The sequence below is a fragment of the Mercenaria mercenaria genome, chromosome 1, assembly GCF_021730395.1.
Source record: "Mercenaria mercenaria strain notata chromosome 1, MADL_Memer_1, whole genome shotgun sequence".
In the NCBI taxonomy this organism is placed as follows: Eukaryota; Metazoa; Mollusca; class Bivalvia; order Venerida; family Veneridae; genus Mercenaria; species Mercenaria mercenaria.
In genome coordinates this window covers 41,260,488-41,279,430 of record NC_069361.1, presented here as the reverse complement: position 1 = coordinate 41,279,430, position 18,943 = coordinate 41,260,488, and the positions used below count along the sequence as shown (strand labels likewise).

The 18,943-nt window shown below is 34.2% G+C and overlaps 1 protein-coding gene across 1 annotated transcript in view; it reads right to left on the bottom strand.

Annotated features, from left to right (window-relative positions):
• LOC128556594 (uncharacterized) overlaps positions 1 to 12,772 on the bottom strand; it is a 33,937-nt gene extending 21,165 nt beyond the window's left edge. Inside the window, exons 1-12 of the mRNA XM_053542158.1 lie at positions 12,707 to 12,772; positions 12,031 to 12,137; positions 11,490 to 11,665; positions 8,945 to 9,090; positions 8,484 to 8,660; positions 7,754 to 7,912; positions 4,504 to 4,646; positions 4,093 to 4,163; positions 3,162 to 3,322; positions 1,972 to 2,138; positions 1,633 to 1,819; positions 820 to 984 (exon numbers count right to left, since the gene is read on the bottom strand). Of these exons, the coding sequence (XP_053398133.1) occupies positions 820 to 984; positions 1,633 to 1,819; positions 1,972 to 2,138; positions 3,162 to 3,322; positions 4,093 to 4,163; positions 4,504 to 4,646; positions 7,754 to 7,912; positions 8,484 to 8,660; positions 8,945 to 9,090; positions 11,490 to 11,665; positions 12,031 to 12,137; positions 12,707 to 12,772 (1,725 nt within the window). The remainder of the gene's footprint in view (positions 1 to 819; positions 985 to 1,632; positions 1,820 to 1,971; positions 2,139 to 3,161; positions 3,323 to 4,092; positions 4,164 to 4,503; positions 4,647 to 7,753; positions 7,913 to 8,483; positions 8,661 to 8,944; positions 9,091 to 11,489; positions 11,666 to 12,030; positions 12,138 to 12,706) is intronic.
• Positions 12,773 to 18,943: the final 6,171 nt, after the last annotated feature.

Here is an 18,943-nt window from a genome sequence, read left to right as displayed (position 1 = left end):
GATTAACTGCTTTTTACTCTAAATGCTTGATAACTGCTTTTATTGATACACACAAAAGCCGTCTGGCCGATCATAAGCGTTTGCACTAACTTAATTTGCTGGCATAAAAATGCAATTAAGAATACTCTATAAAAAATACTTCCGCAAAAATATCGTTTCACGTTTCATGAAAATGGTCGAATTTAAAAAACCGTGAATAAGCCCATTTTATACAATAAGCGAAAAATAGAGCTAGCGAATTCAAAGCCCTATACAGTATATCGACAGTGGTTGAAAAACATAATAAAAATAGGTAATTAAAAGCTGAATCCATATATTTCTACCAAGTTATTTGTCACTAGCTCAAAAATATTAGAATGTAATGTCACTGAAATGAAATCATTTATTATGAGTTTTATTAAATATGAACATTCTAAGACACAGAAGTAGGTACCAGTCCTCCAGAAAGTGGAGTAGTTATCCCTGCAATCATTGCATCTTTTTCATAGTAGTTAACAACTCCTTTCTTGAACCTTTCATGAGTTTTATATGTGTATGATAAGGATTTGATGCAATCATTATTATAAGATTTAAGGTAATGCTGCATTAAGATTTATATGAATTATATCCCGAGCACATACAGTCATTTATGAATAATGAAACGTATAACTAGATATATATATGTTTCTGTAATAATCATGTGAGTGATGTTATAGATCAACACATTACAGATTTTTTTCCTTCAAAGTGCAGTCACAGACCAAGATGGAAGGTTTGAAAACGCATATACTTTAAAGCAAAATATGAGTTTCTGGCATTTGTGTTCGAGAACAAACTTACTCTTTTTTCATCGTAAGCCGGATCATCAGGATGCATGATATCTTCTTCCGGGTTAACGTTGGTTATTATCACTTCTGAACCAGAAGGCAGCTCTCCACTGTCAAAAATAATAATTTCGTTCTCACTTCCTGAACGAATCATTCTTCCAGAAAACGGTGCAATCACCTAAAGCAAAAACAGTTATTATACATTTGGAATAAGTGTTTGTTACATTATTGTGTACATAGATTAATGAATACAAACGATCCAAAGAAACGTCATCAACTCGAAGAATAATACTTTTCTACATTAGAATAGTAATGTAGTAATGACTTACGTGTTTAAACTTTCAGTTTGCCTGATTAACCTGATGTAGATATGCTATCATTCAAACAACATCTCAACAATTAAAAGCAGCTTTCAGTAATGTTATTTTATTTCTTTTCTTACCTATCGACCAACTGACAATGTATTGGGAAATAAGATGAAATACATGTTGAGATGAGGCTGCAATTAGAATATATTGTCGTGAACGTTTTCCTATTACGTATTACGGATTTGACTTTCAATTTATGGACGTAATAGAAACGACTTTGCTCGCATAACGATAAGCTAAGTAAGACATAGATTGTAATCTATCACTTTTCTGGTTCAAAATGAAACTCGGTACCACATCATGCAGGCGTAATGCTACAGTTTAGGTATGTCGCAAATGTCTGTTTTTCAAACAAACAAATTTTGTGCTCGTAGTGTATTTTATACACAACGTAGAAATGTAGCAACATTACAGTGGCAGTATCATTAAATTTCTCAGAAAAATATCATAAAGGTTACCGGTTTGCCTGTACTTTGCAACAAATCTATCCCATCATTTTCATATTCGACTTGTCCATTACCGAGTCTAGCAGGAAAAAAGCCATCTCCGCTGCAGCCACCGCCACTGACTCTTTTTTCACGGGGAAAGTCTTTGTGAAACTTTGGTCCAAATATACGGTCGACTATTGATCTTGCAAATTCATACCTGCAAAATATACAAATATCATTGATTCATAAATGAACAAGGCAGAAGATGACATGTACACAGATTAATTGTGCTGAAAATGTCTTGTATACAGATTAATTGTCATTAGAAGAATATTGGACACATGACTTGGAACTCTAAGCTGCACTTACCCGTTTTTTAAGGTTTCAAAAGCTTCCTTTAGGTTCTTGTACATGTCGAATAGAACTTCAAAGTTTTTTAAGTATCCTCCACCAATATTCTTCAGTGCATCTAAAGGTGTCATCAATGTTTCAATTTCATTTTCAAGTTCAGCTAGAATTTTCTGTTTGATCGTTTTCTGAAGGAAATAACACTTAAATAATATTGCAGATTGCCTTACTGTACTAGACAGTTCTTTAGTATAATTTAAACACCAAAACAAATTTTCCTTAGTTTATAGATATATCGTTTCTGGTTGAGAAACATTCTCTTAACTAGAGTGCTTCTAACGAAAAGTTAGACACAATCAGTCCCATATTTCACACAGATGATTAAACCAGAAACTGACTCGTATATTGTACAGATGTATTTTATTTAACCAGAATTTGTCATTAGCAGAAATATACATTAACGTGAAATAAAAACGTCTATATAATCGAACAATTCCTGTAAAACTTATCTGATGTGTATGTCCAGCATATAAGAATTAACAAATCAGGGTATCAGGTGATTGCTCTGCGCTATATAAAGCGCGACTACGCTTATCAATTTCGCATCCGGATAAGTTTATTATATTGTAACAATATAAATGTTAACATTAGTTGGTACAGAGTTAAAAGATAAATAAATTGAACAAAAATTCCTATCATAAAAGATTAATTTGACTTTTTACTTTGCATGATGCAAACGTTGACAACGTTGACGTAATTAGAACGTGGGCATGGTAATGCCACACATGGTACTTTTGATCTAAGCATGCTTGATACACGTATCATCACTAGTGGATTGGTAATGATCTTGTTGCAATACTTGAAGATTTTAACGTTCGCTTGGCAAGAATAAATGTCCACAACGATCATGCTTCATATATATCTTTATATATATCAGATAAGCAAAATTCATTTTGGTAGATCATATCGATTTCAGAATGCAACAATAGTGTTTGTTTTTAAATTGCACGTTATCAATTTTGTAGGACAATATTAGCAGCATGATTCATATAGCACAAACTCTGTCTTATTATGTCAAGTTTAATAACTTATCCTAAAAGAACATCAAAAATCAGTATATAAGTTACACTGGTGAAAAGAGACCTCAAAAAATAAATCGTATACATTCATTCCTTAGTACAAAGACATGATTTATAATAAGTGTTTATTACAAGAGACGTTTTCCCCTTCGTAGCCTTTTCAGCTAGATCCTGCTCAACTGTTTCAAGAAGCCAGTCTTCTCCCTTTCCCTTAATTGCATCTATGGCGTCACGATATAAATCTAGAAGTGTCTCAATATCATCTGTCAGATCACTCCAGTACGGGCTAATACCTTTAAAACATATGATATCATCGCATACAATGTCCATGTTCACAGGAATTTAACTGTGGACAATATTATACCTTGAGCTTTTTTTTCTCTACTGAAAGAGTTGCAAATATTCTCAATATGATTTAGAAATACATATACATGTAATTAATGCATTAAGATGACATATAACGCTTTATGAAAATTTTAAATAAAGCACAATTTACTATACAGTTCAAGACTGACAAAGTTATATGACACTAAAAGGACAAATGTTTTACCATTTATCAGTTTTTGAACAATGCTTACATCTAAAGGTTTAACTTCTAATACACAAAACATTGTATTCAATGTAATACCGTAATGTTTGAAAATTAAGATCTGTTTCAATTCGATGACATGTTTGATATGGTAAACGGGTATAATCATCCGTCATTGTAAATATTAGGGCATAATATATTAATTCAAAAGTAAATATAACAATTCCAGCAATGAGGGAATACCTTTTGATACGCAGTAAACATGTCAGAGCATTAAAAATAACTGTATGCTTGTTCAATTTCAGATGATTGTTTTGACATCTAAACACTTTTCATCTGTATGAAGTGATAAGCACTATGATTGGTTTTAGCTGGACTGTTTAGAGGTACATCTGCAAAGATGTACAGGCCTGTGCACTTTCCAAATAAAATAAAATGTTATACAAAACTTTGAATACTTCAGAGAATTAAATTTCAAAAAGTTTTGTGAGTCACCAAAAGTAATCTTATAGTAAATATACGTGTATTATTTACCTTCAGCTATGAATGTATGATTCATTATATCATCCTTTGTGTCTTTCAGAATGTTAACATTTGTATATATACTGCAATTATAAGAAAATATTATTGAAATGAAATAATGCATGACATCACTTAATAAAGTAAGATTAAAGATCGAGATATGATACGTTGCTCTTTCAATATATAAACAAGGAATATACGTAAAATAGTTAAACTGACATTTTGTTATTCAGAAACACTAATACAGATGTACGGATAATATAGATATCTTTTATATTTATGTTGTCTAAATAATGTATATAAAAAGGCATTATGTATAGACTGAACGCCAAAACTTGAAACAATATCGGAAAGCAAATAAAGATAACTATTTCGTAGACAAGGAATTCTGGGAGTGCTTAACCATGATTATATTTCAGTTACCTTATCACCCCTGCTCCTATCTTGAACAGAGATGTTTTGGGATCTTTGAAAATATTCATGAATCCCCCAATTATATCTTGTACCGTATTAAACACGTCCTCTGCTGCTTTTGGGATCACCACTTTAACGGCCTGAACTATTGACTGAATGAAAACAATATGTAAACATTTAATATACAATACAATAAACACAATGTAATACTATATTTTTTGTTCGTTGCACCGACACAATTATAGTTCATATGGCGATTTTCCAGCTATGATGGTAGAGGAAGACCCATTGTTCAATCATGGGCGGGCACCATGGTAGAACCACCGACCTTCTGTAAGCCAGCTGGATGGCTTCCTCACATATATAATTCAACGCACTGAAGGAGGCTCGAACCCAAACCGGTGAAGGTCAAGTGATTCGAAGTTTGTGACCTTAACCACTCGGCCATGGAGACCCCCGTGCCATGTAACGTTTGTTAAATAGTAAAGTAAAACTTAAGGTAGTTCTACACGTATGATAAACCGGAAATAGAAGCGTAACGTCATTTATCCGGATAACTTATTATAAAGCCTGGCAGAAGGAAATAAAAACCACTTTTTGAAACTGATTGTAATCCATTAGTAAATTTATTGAATATTTTCTTAATTTAACAGCGTGTGCATTTCAGTTTTGAAAAGTGATCGTTTGATATATAAGCGCTTTCATCTGTATACAAATTTATACTAAATACATCAACACAAAGAATTTATTATTTTTGTAAATTGTGTTAATTTTCACTTTGTCAGGTTTCCAACAAAAATAAAAATGTAGGATTTAACTGAATATGCCTTTGAAAGACGCTTTTCTGTGTTCTAGATACAGTGTTCCGTTAGCCGTAGGGCCGCCGTGGTTTCACGCTGTCGTCCTAAGGGTGAAACCGCGAAAACACGATGCATTGACGCGAAAACACGATGTGATAAAGCGAAAACACGATGCCAAAAGTATCGCGTTTTCGCGCTATTAATATCGTGTTTTCTCGTTTTCGACCTCTATATCCCATCCTGTTTTCGTCTTCACGGTCTGTAGAGCGAAAAGGCGAAAACACGATATTAATAGCGCAGAAACGAGATATTTTTGCGATCTTGCGAAGGCAAAAACACGACCTGAGATCATTTGACATAGAAGACAAATTAGACTCGCATATCCGGGAGGATTTTCAGCTGGTTTTGTCGTGTTCTCTTAAAGAGATCTTGAAAAAATTTGCTTAACTTTTGCACTTTATATAATGTGTAAAGTCGTTTAAATGGTGAAGTATTTGAAACATATAAAACAGTATATGCATACTGGATTTTGCGGAGCAATGATTTTAATTGGGAAATTAGGAAATTTTATTTCATTAAATCTGCAAACCGGTTCCTGTTTGTCTTTGTCTAGGAATATCACCTGATTAAGGTCAAATATCAGATGGATTAAGCAAAAAAGCGATATACCTAAAGAAACAACTTAAAACAGTTCCAGACTTCGATTTATCTGAAAGAATAAACACCAAACAATGAATAAAAAAGCGAACCAACTGGACCTGCGCTCACCTGAGTAAATACCGTATTTAAACAGAACGAAGACAAGTTTTTCTAATATAAGCTTATGTAGCACTAAGAGACTCCTGAGGTTGGGCCAGTTTGACACTGGGGCCATGATCTGAATAGCTTTCGTAATTGTCTGGTAGACAATGATGCACACACTCAGGTGACCTATAAAAAACCAGTTTTTAGCTTTGTGTATTTCAGAATCAGTACATCTGTATCCATGTATGGTATATAAATTCAGTCATGACATAATCACGTGATCCCATATCCTGAAATATTCGCTTATCAAGGGGTCGTCATTAATTCTCCCGCACGCATTGAATGTGCACTAACAAACTAATTTTAAACGTAACCCTAACCTTTAGTCAGTATATTGTTTACTCAATACGTGCGTACATTTGAAATGGGCGATTTTATGTTGGCGCATATCAAGGGTTGAGTGGTACAATGTGCAATATGATATGCATCGAAAGAAGGTATGTACCTTTTAACTAAGGTTTGACGATACGTGACTCCGACTATCATACTCAAGCATTACAAGGAGACATACACTATTATAATAGAGCCATAATTCTTCCTACCAACAATAAATCGGCGATCACTTTGCATATCAGATCATAGCCTTAGGATGCATTTAAAGTTCTAACATATATATTAAAACATCGTGTTTTCACGTTTTCGCCTTCGCTGATGAGATGGCAAAAACGCGAAAACAAGATACGAGATCGCGAAAACACGATGCGAAAAATATCGCGTTTTTTGCGCTTTCATATTGTGTTTTCGCGTCATCGCTATACTCTACGTACAGGCGAAAACAAAAAAATACGATGGGACATCGAGGGCGAAAACGCAAAAACACGATATTAATAGCGCAAAAACATGGAAGACAAAATAGACTCGCATATCACGGATGACTTTTTCTGCTGATTTTATCGTGTTCTCTTCAAGAGCTCTAGTGATATTTTTCTTAACTTTTGCGGTTTATATAATGTATAAAGACGTTTAAAAGGTGAAGTATTTGAAACAATATAAAACAGTATATGCATACGTTAAAACACTGACGCACGTGTATATATGGATTTTGCAGAGCAATGATAGACTTTAATTGGGAAATTAGGAAATTTTATTTCATTAAATCTGCAAACCGGATCCTGTTTGTCTTTTGTCTAGGAATATCACCTGATTAAGGTCAAATATCAGATGGATTAAGCAGAAAAGCGATATATGTTCTCCTCTTGTATTTGACTGGACTTAATTCCAGGGTATGGGATCACGTTAGAAAAATGCACATATATAGATGCTGAAATACACAGAGGTGAAAAGGCGAAAACACGATGGGACATCTAGGGCGAAAACGCGAGAACACGACATTAATTGCACGAAAATATTGAATAAATATCACGCAATATTTATCGCATCGTCTTTTCGCTTTATCGCATCGTGGTTTTGCTTTGTCACATCGTGTTTTCGCCCTAAGAACGACAGAGCTCAACCACGATGGCCCTAACAGAACACCGTTGCTAGATCATATTAAGAAAGCTTACTGATAATGATTCATCCTTTCAGCAGTTAAAATGGTCCTTATAACTACTGCCACCAAATGCATAATGTCTATAGAGACATAGAACACAAACATATAATTTTATCAATAATATTAAATTATACAGTGGTAGTAACAATTATTGTATACATACATTGAAAAATGTCATAATATCTTCTTTGACCTTTTCGTATAGACTAACAACTGCATTGATGAACTTCATTACAGGGTTTATAAATTGCGGCAAACTGTCTAATTTGAAAGTTGCAAGCTTCTTCGTTGCCCTGTATATATTGCTAGCAAGGTGTGTCACCTGTAATGATATTCAAATAAAAGTTAAATTGATATTAAAGGGTTAAATTTGTTTATCATTTTGTCACGTCTACTGAAAGGGCAGGCCATGTATGCCATATAAGATACCTATAAACATTGAAAAGCCTTATTTACCAGATAACATTTTATCTTATTTACTTCTACCAACAGCCTCTTCTCAGTTTCCAGAGCCGCTTCTATCTCCAACACATAGCCTCAGTGTAATAAGCGCTTTGGAAGATTCAAATCCTAGAGTAATAATCTGCCTCCAATTATATACTAAATATTAAATTACGTATATCAAGATATCTGTCTTTTCGGATACATAAATCTTCAGGTAATCGCACTTGTTTTAGACAATTTAAGTCAATTCCCCAGGTTATTCCGAAAACTTAACATTTTGAATATTCTTGTTTCTGTTGTATAATCGGAATGCTCGTTGAGGCTTTAAATCCGCTGCACGTGATTATGTTTAGCACATTCAATTGTTATGTCGTGTGTGCTTATAATATGTAATATTTGATACATTTTTCAGCCCTAGAGCGATGCAATCCTCAATTTAAAATACTTGCCTTCTCTGGAATTTCCGTCACGGATTTAACAAAATCTGCAACAATATCCTTCAAGGAGAAGTCGGTAGAAATAATTCGCTTTAATGCTTCTACCCCTTCCTTGACAGCACCTACAACTTTGTTCACAATATTTGTGAACTGTTTTATTAGGTCAAATCCCAGCTTTGGATCAAGTTCCTAAAACAATTCAAAACGATATATTATCGTATAAAGATAAAGTATCTTTTAGTCTTTTAATACGTTAAAGCATTTACATGAGTAATTTTGTTTTACATTGTTTTAATATAAAACGTGGATTAATACTATCATTGTAATTTGTTCATACTGTACAATGTATAAACAAAAAATAAGAAATATATATCCCATAAAATATAATGAAGCATACATTTGGATTTAATTTTGTGACGTATACAAACAAACTAACATCGACTTTGTATCACAATGTCGGAATTAAACAATACCTTTAATATATTGAGGGCGTACTTTGCACCGCCTTTGAAACAAATCCTTGCCATGATAAAGTCCATTGTGATGCCTATAAATCCCAAGTGAACCTTTACATACACTTCATCATGCACTCTCATATCTACATGTCCTTTTATTAAAGCTGAAATAATTCATAACAACAAGTAAAATTATCCATAATAATATATTAATATGCTGCTAATTTGAACGTATGTATTTGGACCAGCCTTACTACACGTATCGTGAATAGTGTCAAAATAATTATAACTAAATATGTCAGTAATTCTCTTTGTAATTCTAATATAAATGTGAGTTTCAATCAATGCATGCAATCAAAAAAAAAAAAAAAAAAAAAAAAAAAAAAAATAAATAATAATAATAATAATTATAATCTACCCAAAACAAAATATGCACAAGCTAGGTTCCCAGCTGTGTTTGCTGTGCAATGCGTTTTGCCGGAAAAAGTCAGTCTAAACTGTAAATATTTCGCCCACAACTGTTTTATCTATTTCTAGTAAACAATACCGTATACGTAGTCCTAGTGTACACAAAAGCTACATGCACAATAACATTTATTGCAATTATATTACCTTCCTGACTCGAGTTATTGAGCGGAAATCCTTAGCCTATCGCACTGGAATCCTAAGTCATGTATTTATACAATTTTGTCATACACACTTCTTCCACTAAAACGGAAAATTCATGTGTGGCCTCAAAAAAACTTTCCTTATGATTTGTTTTCTGAATTGACAGTTAAGCATGTTTACCTAATACCCGAGTCACACATACGGTGTGGATAGCTACGTGTAGCCGCGGATAGAAACGTAGTAATCCGTATCGATCCATACCTGAGCCTTACGGGTTGGTAAGGATTGATACGGATTACTACGTTAAGGTACGACATAGGTACGGATCGATACGGATAACTACGTTTCTATCCGTAGCTAAACGTGGCTATCCGCGCCATATGTGTGACTGGGGTAAAAGTCACACATACGGCGCGGATAGCTACGTCTAGCCACGGATAGAAACATAGTAATTCGTATCGATCCGTACCTGAGCCGTACGCACTGGTACGGATTGATACGGATTACTACTTTAAGGTACGGCTCAGGTACGGATCGATACGGATTACTACGATTCTATCGTGGCTAGACGTAGCTATCCGCGCCGTATGTGTGACTGGGGTATTACCTCTAGACAACCGGGTTACCTCAGATTATTTTATTTAGTCCAAGCGGCACGAAAAACAATTCCGAACTAGTTCTATATATAAGCTTGCTTAATGACAATTATGTGAAAATATGCCAATACAATATTATTGGTAACCACATATTTCATGGTCAAAACGAGATACTGGGCACGATCCGTCTATTTTGAGTGGCTGTGATCCAGGTCCTGAGCCCATTGACCATAAAGACAATTATTTAAAAAACACGAAATACTATCGACTGGGTTCAGAGCCAGTATCTGTCCATTAATCTTCGAAATAACCTACATATGTAAATGTCCTTTGGACCAACGCCTTCGATCACTTCGCTACGATGGACTTTCGGTGTAGGTTATAAAAAGTGAAAAAGAAATTAAGAGAAGGTGACATTGATCCATACTATCCCTGCCTTAGGATTTCAGTATGGTACCTTTTCCTAAAGTTTCATTTAAATATATCAAAAAATCTAAAAATATTAAGAGGAATCTTTTTTCCTTCTATATGTGTTCCGAAACAGCGGCTTTGACTTAAACAGTTTGGCTCAAGTCGTACTAAAGTGTCTATAATAGCTTTAAATCTAAACTTTAGATATTGACCGAAAACGTCTAGTTCGGCGTCATCTCCCACTCCTTCTTTCCGACCGAACGCAATATCTTAATGTGTGGCACGGGCATTGTTTGCTATGCTGAATACTTCCGGGGATTCTACTCTTTAAATTCTTAAACACCATTTATTCAACGAAACTTTGTTTAAAAGTATGGAGAACTATCAAAACTCTAATGTACATCATAAGATAATATCATTATTATAAACAAAACTGATTGCACGTCATGTACTTTTTGGCAAATATCTGAAATTATTGAAATAATATTTTCGCAAACATGTTTACGATTTTGATAAACATTTGATTAATAACATATTGAAAATTTCAAGGTGTCAAATAATACAAAAATACAATTTGATTTATTGCACTGCTATACGCCATTTTTAGAAATCACAAAAGTACATATAAAAGATGCGGTTTAAGAAAATAAATACACTTGATTAGAATACAAATTTAAAGTAAGGATTTCGAATTAATTTTGGAAAACTGTTTTCAACAGAACACGACAAGGACATTATTTTGTTTTTGTCGGTACTTTCTCCGTCATAGCGTTGCTCGTTAGTTTGCCTGTTCTAGGCATTTTATATATTTTTGTGACTCAAAAATTGTTACTTATCGGTTAGTAAAATGTACATTCAGTAATGTTTGAGAAATTGGCAAAATAATAAATGATGGTTAGCTGTTCTGTTCAGTATAATTCATGATTGAAAATACGCATAAAACATACACATGTGCAAATCAAGAAGATTTTCCATAACAATGCCAAATGAGGCACCAATGGCACTCGAGCCAAGCTGTTTCCGCCAGTCTACACCCGGAGCCTCAAGTCTAAATTCCAGTGCAGTATCTAGGATTGATCTCCTAGAAATTCCTTCGTGAGCAAGTCCTGTGTTACCTCCGATGCTAGGAGAGAAAAAAGGTATCAAATTGAAAGTTAACATTCTTAGACGCTTTCGTTTCTGAAACACAATTGAAACAATAAGTGTAATTATTTTAAAAGTATACTAAATGAGAAATATAAAAACAATGTAACATAAATGTGGTTGGCTAAAGTAAACTCACATCGGAACTTGATATTTAATTATTTCATGTAGAGGGGTTATCCATCATAATCACGATCGATTTGTGGTCAATGCCTGCCAGAATAAATGTTCGGATGGGCAGCTGATGACTAGCCATACAATCTCAAAAGTCGACATTAAGCCTAAATGATACCGGTTTACTTTAAAATCCAACAAATTAATACAACATTAACGTCCTTAATTTACCTATCTAAGGCTGAAAATGGATGAGCCTGGTACTGCAGGAGTGCTTCATAGCGAACGGTATCATCATCGTCATCATCAAAAGCAACTTTCTTCAGCTCCTGTAGTGTCTGTACAAATACCAAAAGAAAAAGTAGTAATCGTTTTATTCTACAAAACGCGTAGTATATTCAGAAGCATTACACTATATTACAATTTAGGTTGTTCTCTTGCGTGGTATCAGTTGACGTAAGAAGAAGAACACGAGAATGCTATACACTGGAAGAAACGCCAGACGTTTATCACGCATGAGTGTTTGAAAGCATTGTTTGATCACTATCGCCTCTATAACATAAGTGTTTATGTGAATGTTTTGCAGATGTTAATACATTTGCGTTCTTAATTTTGATGTGATGTCCTGTATTTTCAAAGTGTTCATGAATGCTCCTAAGTTGAACCTAACCACATGCTGTTTCATTCTAATGAAAAGAGATTTTGTCTGTTTTGTGTTTTGATAGCTGTTGTGTTACGAAATCGCTTGGTTGGTGATACACATTCAAATCTTTACTTTTTGAATACGACGTGTTATGTTTCCTAAGCATTCAAACAAACAGCGTACCTATATTCTGTGAACATCCTCTAACTGTGGCTGAAAATTTGTCAAAATAATACCTAATTCGTTTACAGTGAGCATAATTACCGACGAAAAAGGTCCCAGGTTTTCTATATCATCACAAAGAAGCTGATGACGCCACCAAAAACACATACTCACTCTATCTCAATTAGTTTCACAACCAGACAACACTGGAGAACTGTTAGAAAAATTGAACAGGACTGATGACTACATAAAGTTCACCTATGAGAGTTATCAAGAAAGTCAGATATCATTTCTGGATACTTCTAGATAAGCCGCCGATGATGCTTCAACTATAGTCACTTTATACAGAAAAAAGGCAGCCTAATTACCATCTAGACAAAACAGTTCAAAGTATAGAGAATTACTTTACAATAGAGGAAATTGGTATCAAATGAAAACGACATGAAGTCAGATATCGAACAAGACAAAAATGCTTTTCGAACAAATGTTCATCCGAGTTAGATGCTCGCTATACCTGACAAACAAGATAAGAGATGGAAATATTCGTTACAATAAAGGGAAAACGATGGTGCTTAAAGCCATGCGCGGAACACCAAGATATTACACAGGGTCCCCAAAGAATCATCATTTGAACATGTACTACCGACTATATACTTTCATCACAAAACACCGTCAAGTTGTCAAAGCAATAACAGAAAAAAACAAAACAAATGTAGAGTGATGTACAACATCATATGTTTGAAACCGGCATAATTCTTAAAATTCTAAATTAAACAAAACCTTATAGCTAGGTCAGACCGAACATTCTGGAATAATATGATAATACCGGTTATCACAATAGACTGAAAATACCAACGAAGTTACACCACGACGTTAAAGAAGTGGTAGTTATCAAACGACTATCACTTTATAGGGTCGAGGAATTGAGTCACCTCTAAAGTTTCGTAGTCCCTATCTACGTAAAGTAATGCTACGCACTGACCAAGCATTTCGCTAAAATAGCCTGTTCAGTACATTTGAAATCAAGTGAGACAAACTATTATGTTCCTAGTCATTAAATACTCACAGTTGAAATAACACAATCATGATGTATTACAGAAATATAAAGAAAACAAATGATTTAAATTTAATCTTGACAGGTTGTTCTCATATAACACTTTTTCTTCCTCATGACTCGCTGTAATTTAAAGTAGATATGTAGATATGTAGATTATCTAGATAAAAGTTTCTTCCGAAAATTTAAAGAACGCATACAGTACGAACATAAGGACAAAAATATCTAATAATCTTAATCTTATTCTTACTTTCAAATCATGAAAATTCCTCAGTGCATGGATTCCAGTACGTTTAATCCACTGTGAGTTTGTTGAATTGATATGTGACACAATGTACTCATACGATACAGATAGCCCTGCATTGCCGATTGCATCAAGGAGGACAACTTTGTTATGATCATATTCTACACATTCTATCTCTGTCATTGTCGATCTCTTCATCTTGAAAAACCATGGATCTGGATTTCATTGGGAAACATATACTTATAGTAATAAATAGTAAAAACATGATGAACTAATATAATTGTACGTTGTCATCATATTTTCAATGATTTGTGTAATTTCTTTGAGAATGAAAATTCTTACAATTAAAGTTTTACGAACTCTTTTATTATACATGAGGATAGACCAACATTCTTCATAAAAATGTTTAACCGACCACAAAAGTTAAAACATATATGTAAAAATAGTGAACTTAAAACTAAAACGAAAATCACAAAGATGTGCTGTGTATCTGTGTTGAATTCTCAATGACATTCGAAACATAAATAAGTCCCACCTTTTATCACACTGAAATATAATGGTGTGTAAATCAGTATAAATAAATATATATTTTAAGGATAAGACACTTTTGAACTATTTTAGAACTATTGTAATACACAACGTATTACATTTCGCTTTCAATATGTATCGCAATGTTGTGAATGGTCCTATCTAGTGACGGGTGACTGAAGCATTATAAATTCTTACGAGATTTGTATAGGCAAAACAACAGTAAGTTTACTGTCAATTTCTAATTGTTTGACTTATGAGTTATAAGCTACAATAAACCTGCAATTCAGAAATAACAACTTTTAATGAGGTCATAAGTCATCTCGCATCTTCCAAATTTTGTTGAAATTACTTTTGTCCCTCCTATATAGGCGTTATTTTTGTGAGTATCTCGGTAGGACATTGTAGGATATTACTTACTTTACATTCCACATCAAATTGTGTTTGAAGTTATTTTGTCTATCTCACTGAAGTCACAAAAGATTTTCTATTGTGTTAGTTTATTGTTGGTTTTAAGGTAAGTTATCCTGTTTTCCCACTAAAGTTTCGAAAGATTTTCTATTGCGTTAGTTTATTGTTAGTTTTAAGAGTACCAAAACTCGATCTTATGAAATATATATGTTCTTTCCTGGTGGATAAAGAAAAATATGAACAATCATAACGTTATTAATTTTAAAAATAACTGGGTATTTTTTAGCATTTTTTTTCATGATAATGTGAAAATTCATTATCACGAACCACCATAGTTTTATTATGATAATTAGTGACATGTTTCCAATATATCACTATTCAGCCTTAAAACTTCAATAAAACACCCTTCTGGATGTACAAAAAAAGCAACAGAAAATTATATTTTACAGAGGAACTGTTATAAGATTTACAAACGGAATACAACTATATAGTATTAAGGTATAAAGTCTCACAAATCTATTTGTATTTCAACGTTAATCTTGAACGTACAAAGAAATTGTTCGGCATCAATTTCTGTTTTTCATAAAAAGAGAAGGAAAAAATGACGTGGTGTTGAGTTAAAGAACATATTAAGCACAATATTCTATATCACAATATTCATAGATGGCAGAGTTATGGACCGGACAAGGAAAAAGCCTTACTGACCTTTGACCCCCAATTGTGACCTTGACCTTTAAGCAAGGGCTCCGTCTCATCATGGAGAACATCTGTGCCAAGTAATATTGAAATCCCTTAATGAATAACATGATGTATTACAGAAACATGAGTTATGGACCGGACACAAAACAGACCCTGTTCATGCCATGTTAACATTTGACTGCTAAGTGTGACCTTGACCTTTGAGCTAGGGGTCTGAAAGTTGTGCATGACACATCGTCTTATTATGAGGTATAATTGTGCCAATTGATATTAAAATCCCTTCATGGATGAGAGAGTTATTGACCGGACAGGAAAAAAGCCCTGTTGACCTTTGACCTCCAACTGTGACCTTGACCTTTGAGTTAGGGGTGTGGGTTTTGCGCATGACACGTTGTCTCATCATGGGGAACATTTGTGTCAAGTAATATTGAAATCCCTTCATGGATGAAAGAGTTATGGACCGGACACGAAACAGAGCCTGTTCATGCCATGTTAACATTTGACTGCTAAGTGTGACCTTGACCTTTGAGCTAGGGGTCTTAAAGTTATGCATGACACATCATCCTATTATGAGGTACAATTGTGCCAAGTGATATTAAAATCCCTTCATGGATGGGAGAGTTATGGACCGGACAGGAAAAAAGCCCTGTTGACATTTGACCTCCAATTGTGACCTTGACCTTTAAGCTAGGGGTCCGGGTTTTGCGCATGACACGTCGTCTCATCATGGGGAACATTTGTGCCAAGTAATATTAAAATCCCTTCATGGATAAAAGAGTTATGAACCTGACACGAAATTGCGGACGGACGGAATGACGGAATGACAGAAAGACGAAATGACGGAAAAGCGCATTCCTATAGTCCCCGAAACTGGTTTTCAACCAGTAGGGGACTAATAAGGTACCATGTAATCCAAGTTCATTATGGAGATATTGTACAAGTTTCTCAGCGTGTTCTGCTTGTCCGTACTGTCGTACACTACCAACTAACCCTCCAAATGTTAAACAGGAAACGTGTCTGATTTCTTTTGAAAGAGGTATACTCTCTGATCTTCGCCCTTTGAAACAAAACTTCTCGACAGTAGTCAACAGCTCCTGTGGTAATTTGTGAATATCAAAGTAATATCTTTGCCAATAGTGCATCTCAAGAACATTTTTGCACGCTTTACTTTAACAATGAACAAGCAATTCGCTGAATTGGACAACAATAATTCTATAAATTGCTAGAAGATGATATTGCCAAAATGCAAAATATATTTTGTAAATTAATTACGATTTACATAATGATCTAAATTAATTCAGTTTGACACCGATGTGGGTTCGGGGTGTTGAAGTCTTCATAATTATGACGAATTCGCCTAGCTGGGTATTTCTAACCAGGTGCCACCCCGTGATGAATTTATACATGAAGGGGCACCTGAAATGTTCCTGCATTATCTTAAGCTGAAAAGTAACCACTTTACCTATATAATCGTGTCGATGTTACTTTAAACTTCAATAGACGAAAATTCTTTTTGAGTCAAATATGAAAAACAAATTGTGTGATATTTACTCACTTTATTTGGTTCATGTTGAAGAGTTGTGAGCAATGTTAGGACCCTCATTAGGAAATGTTCGCCTGTGGGTAGATTATTCAGCACCTTGTTCACCAATAAGGTTTGTTCATTGAGCGCCACGAAGGCATCCGCCATCGTATTTCTGTTTTCTCTATTTTCTATTGATCTGAAAAATAATGTCTCGTTTATGTTTTAGCGAGAGAGATAAACTCATAAACGAAATGAATATATATTTAAAACTTGTCTAGTGGCAGAATTTCACATGGCTATAATAAGATAACAAACGTACATATCTAATACTTGTCGCATAACATAAATCATACATTGTTATTCTGTTCGCTTTTTCTTGCATGTTTGACAATTTTTTGTAAGCGATGAACATGTTTTTCGATTTAACTTCCCTTAACGAGAATATCGCATATAATGTTGCAAGATACTGTTCGTGTCAACAACGTCTTTCCTTATATTATTCCTCATAATGAATGGACTGACAGAACATTTCTAGGAAGCTGTCAAAACAGTTGCTGACTGTTTCTCCAAACAAACATTAAACAATAAGGGATGGGGCAATAGGTAATGGATAATTGATAATGGTTATGGGTATGATTATTTTTTTCTGTAATGGAATGTAATGGGTAATGGAGCTATTATTCCAATGCATTATCTTAAAAAATGAGGGTAGTTGTCAATTAGTTTTCCATTAATTGCAATTACCAACCTATATATTGAGGAAATCCATGCTTTTATTGTCTTTAAAACAAATGTTTAATAAATAAATTTACCCTCTGATCACAATGTAGGTGTTGAACAGTCAATTGTTTGTTTGTTTGTTTTTTTGTTTTGGGTTTAACGCCATTTTTCAACAGTATTTCAGTCATGTAACGGCGGGCAGTTAACCTAACCAGTTTTCCTGGATTCTGTACCAGTACAAACCTGTTCTCCGCAAGTAACTGCCAACTTTCCCACATGAATCAGAGGTGGAGGACTAATGATTTCAGACACAATGTCGTTTATCAAATAGTCACGGAGAACATACGCCCCGCCCGAGGATCGAACTCACGACCCCGCGATCCGTAGACCAACGCTCTTACCTACTGAGCTAAGCGGGCGGGCACGTCAATTGTTTGACAAAATATAAGGTGTGAAGGATAAGCTATTTAACAAGTACAATACCTTTTGTTATGGACTTAGATATATATCCTATGAATTCGGTATAGTAAAATCTAGCAGGTCTGAAGGATCAAAAGTCACATTTCAGCATTTTAGTCCTAAATGTATGCAAAATGTACCCTTATATTGTAATGCCTGGGTTAACTCAGCACAGGTTATTGTAAATGTCATGTATTTTGGTTAACAAAATTCAGGATAATTGTTCTGTTAACTCAAGAATAGTATATTATTTGATATCTTATATGTTCACTGTATAGATTATTATATCATTAGCATCTTGTTTGAAATAGTGTCAAGATGGATACACTGCAAACCCATTTTGAGATTCCTTCTGATAAATCTGGAAACTGACGAAGACTCTTTAAAATTTTGGAATGCTAACTCCTTCAGGTTCCCTTGCTTAGCAAAGGAAGCTAAGATTTGTCTGGCTTTGCCAGCTAAATTTGCTCCTGTTGAAAGATTGATTTTTGTTGCAAGGAAACTCTTCAGGCCAGACAGATGCAGGCTTAGTGACTTTAACTTCTAGGCTTTCATGACGATCAAAAGTAATCAAGCCAACTGTGGCATTTAGATCAAACATTTTTACATGTATCATATACATTTACAATGCATATTTAATGTGTGCATTCATATGTGCAAACATGTCAGAATAAAAGTATCGACTCAAAAATAAAAATA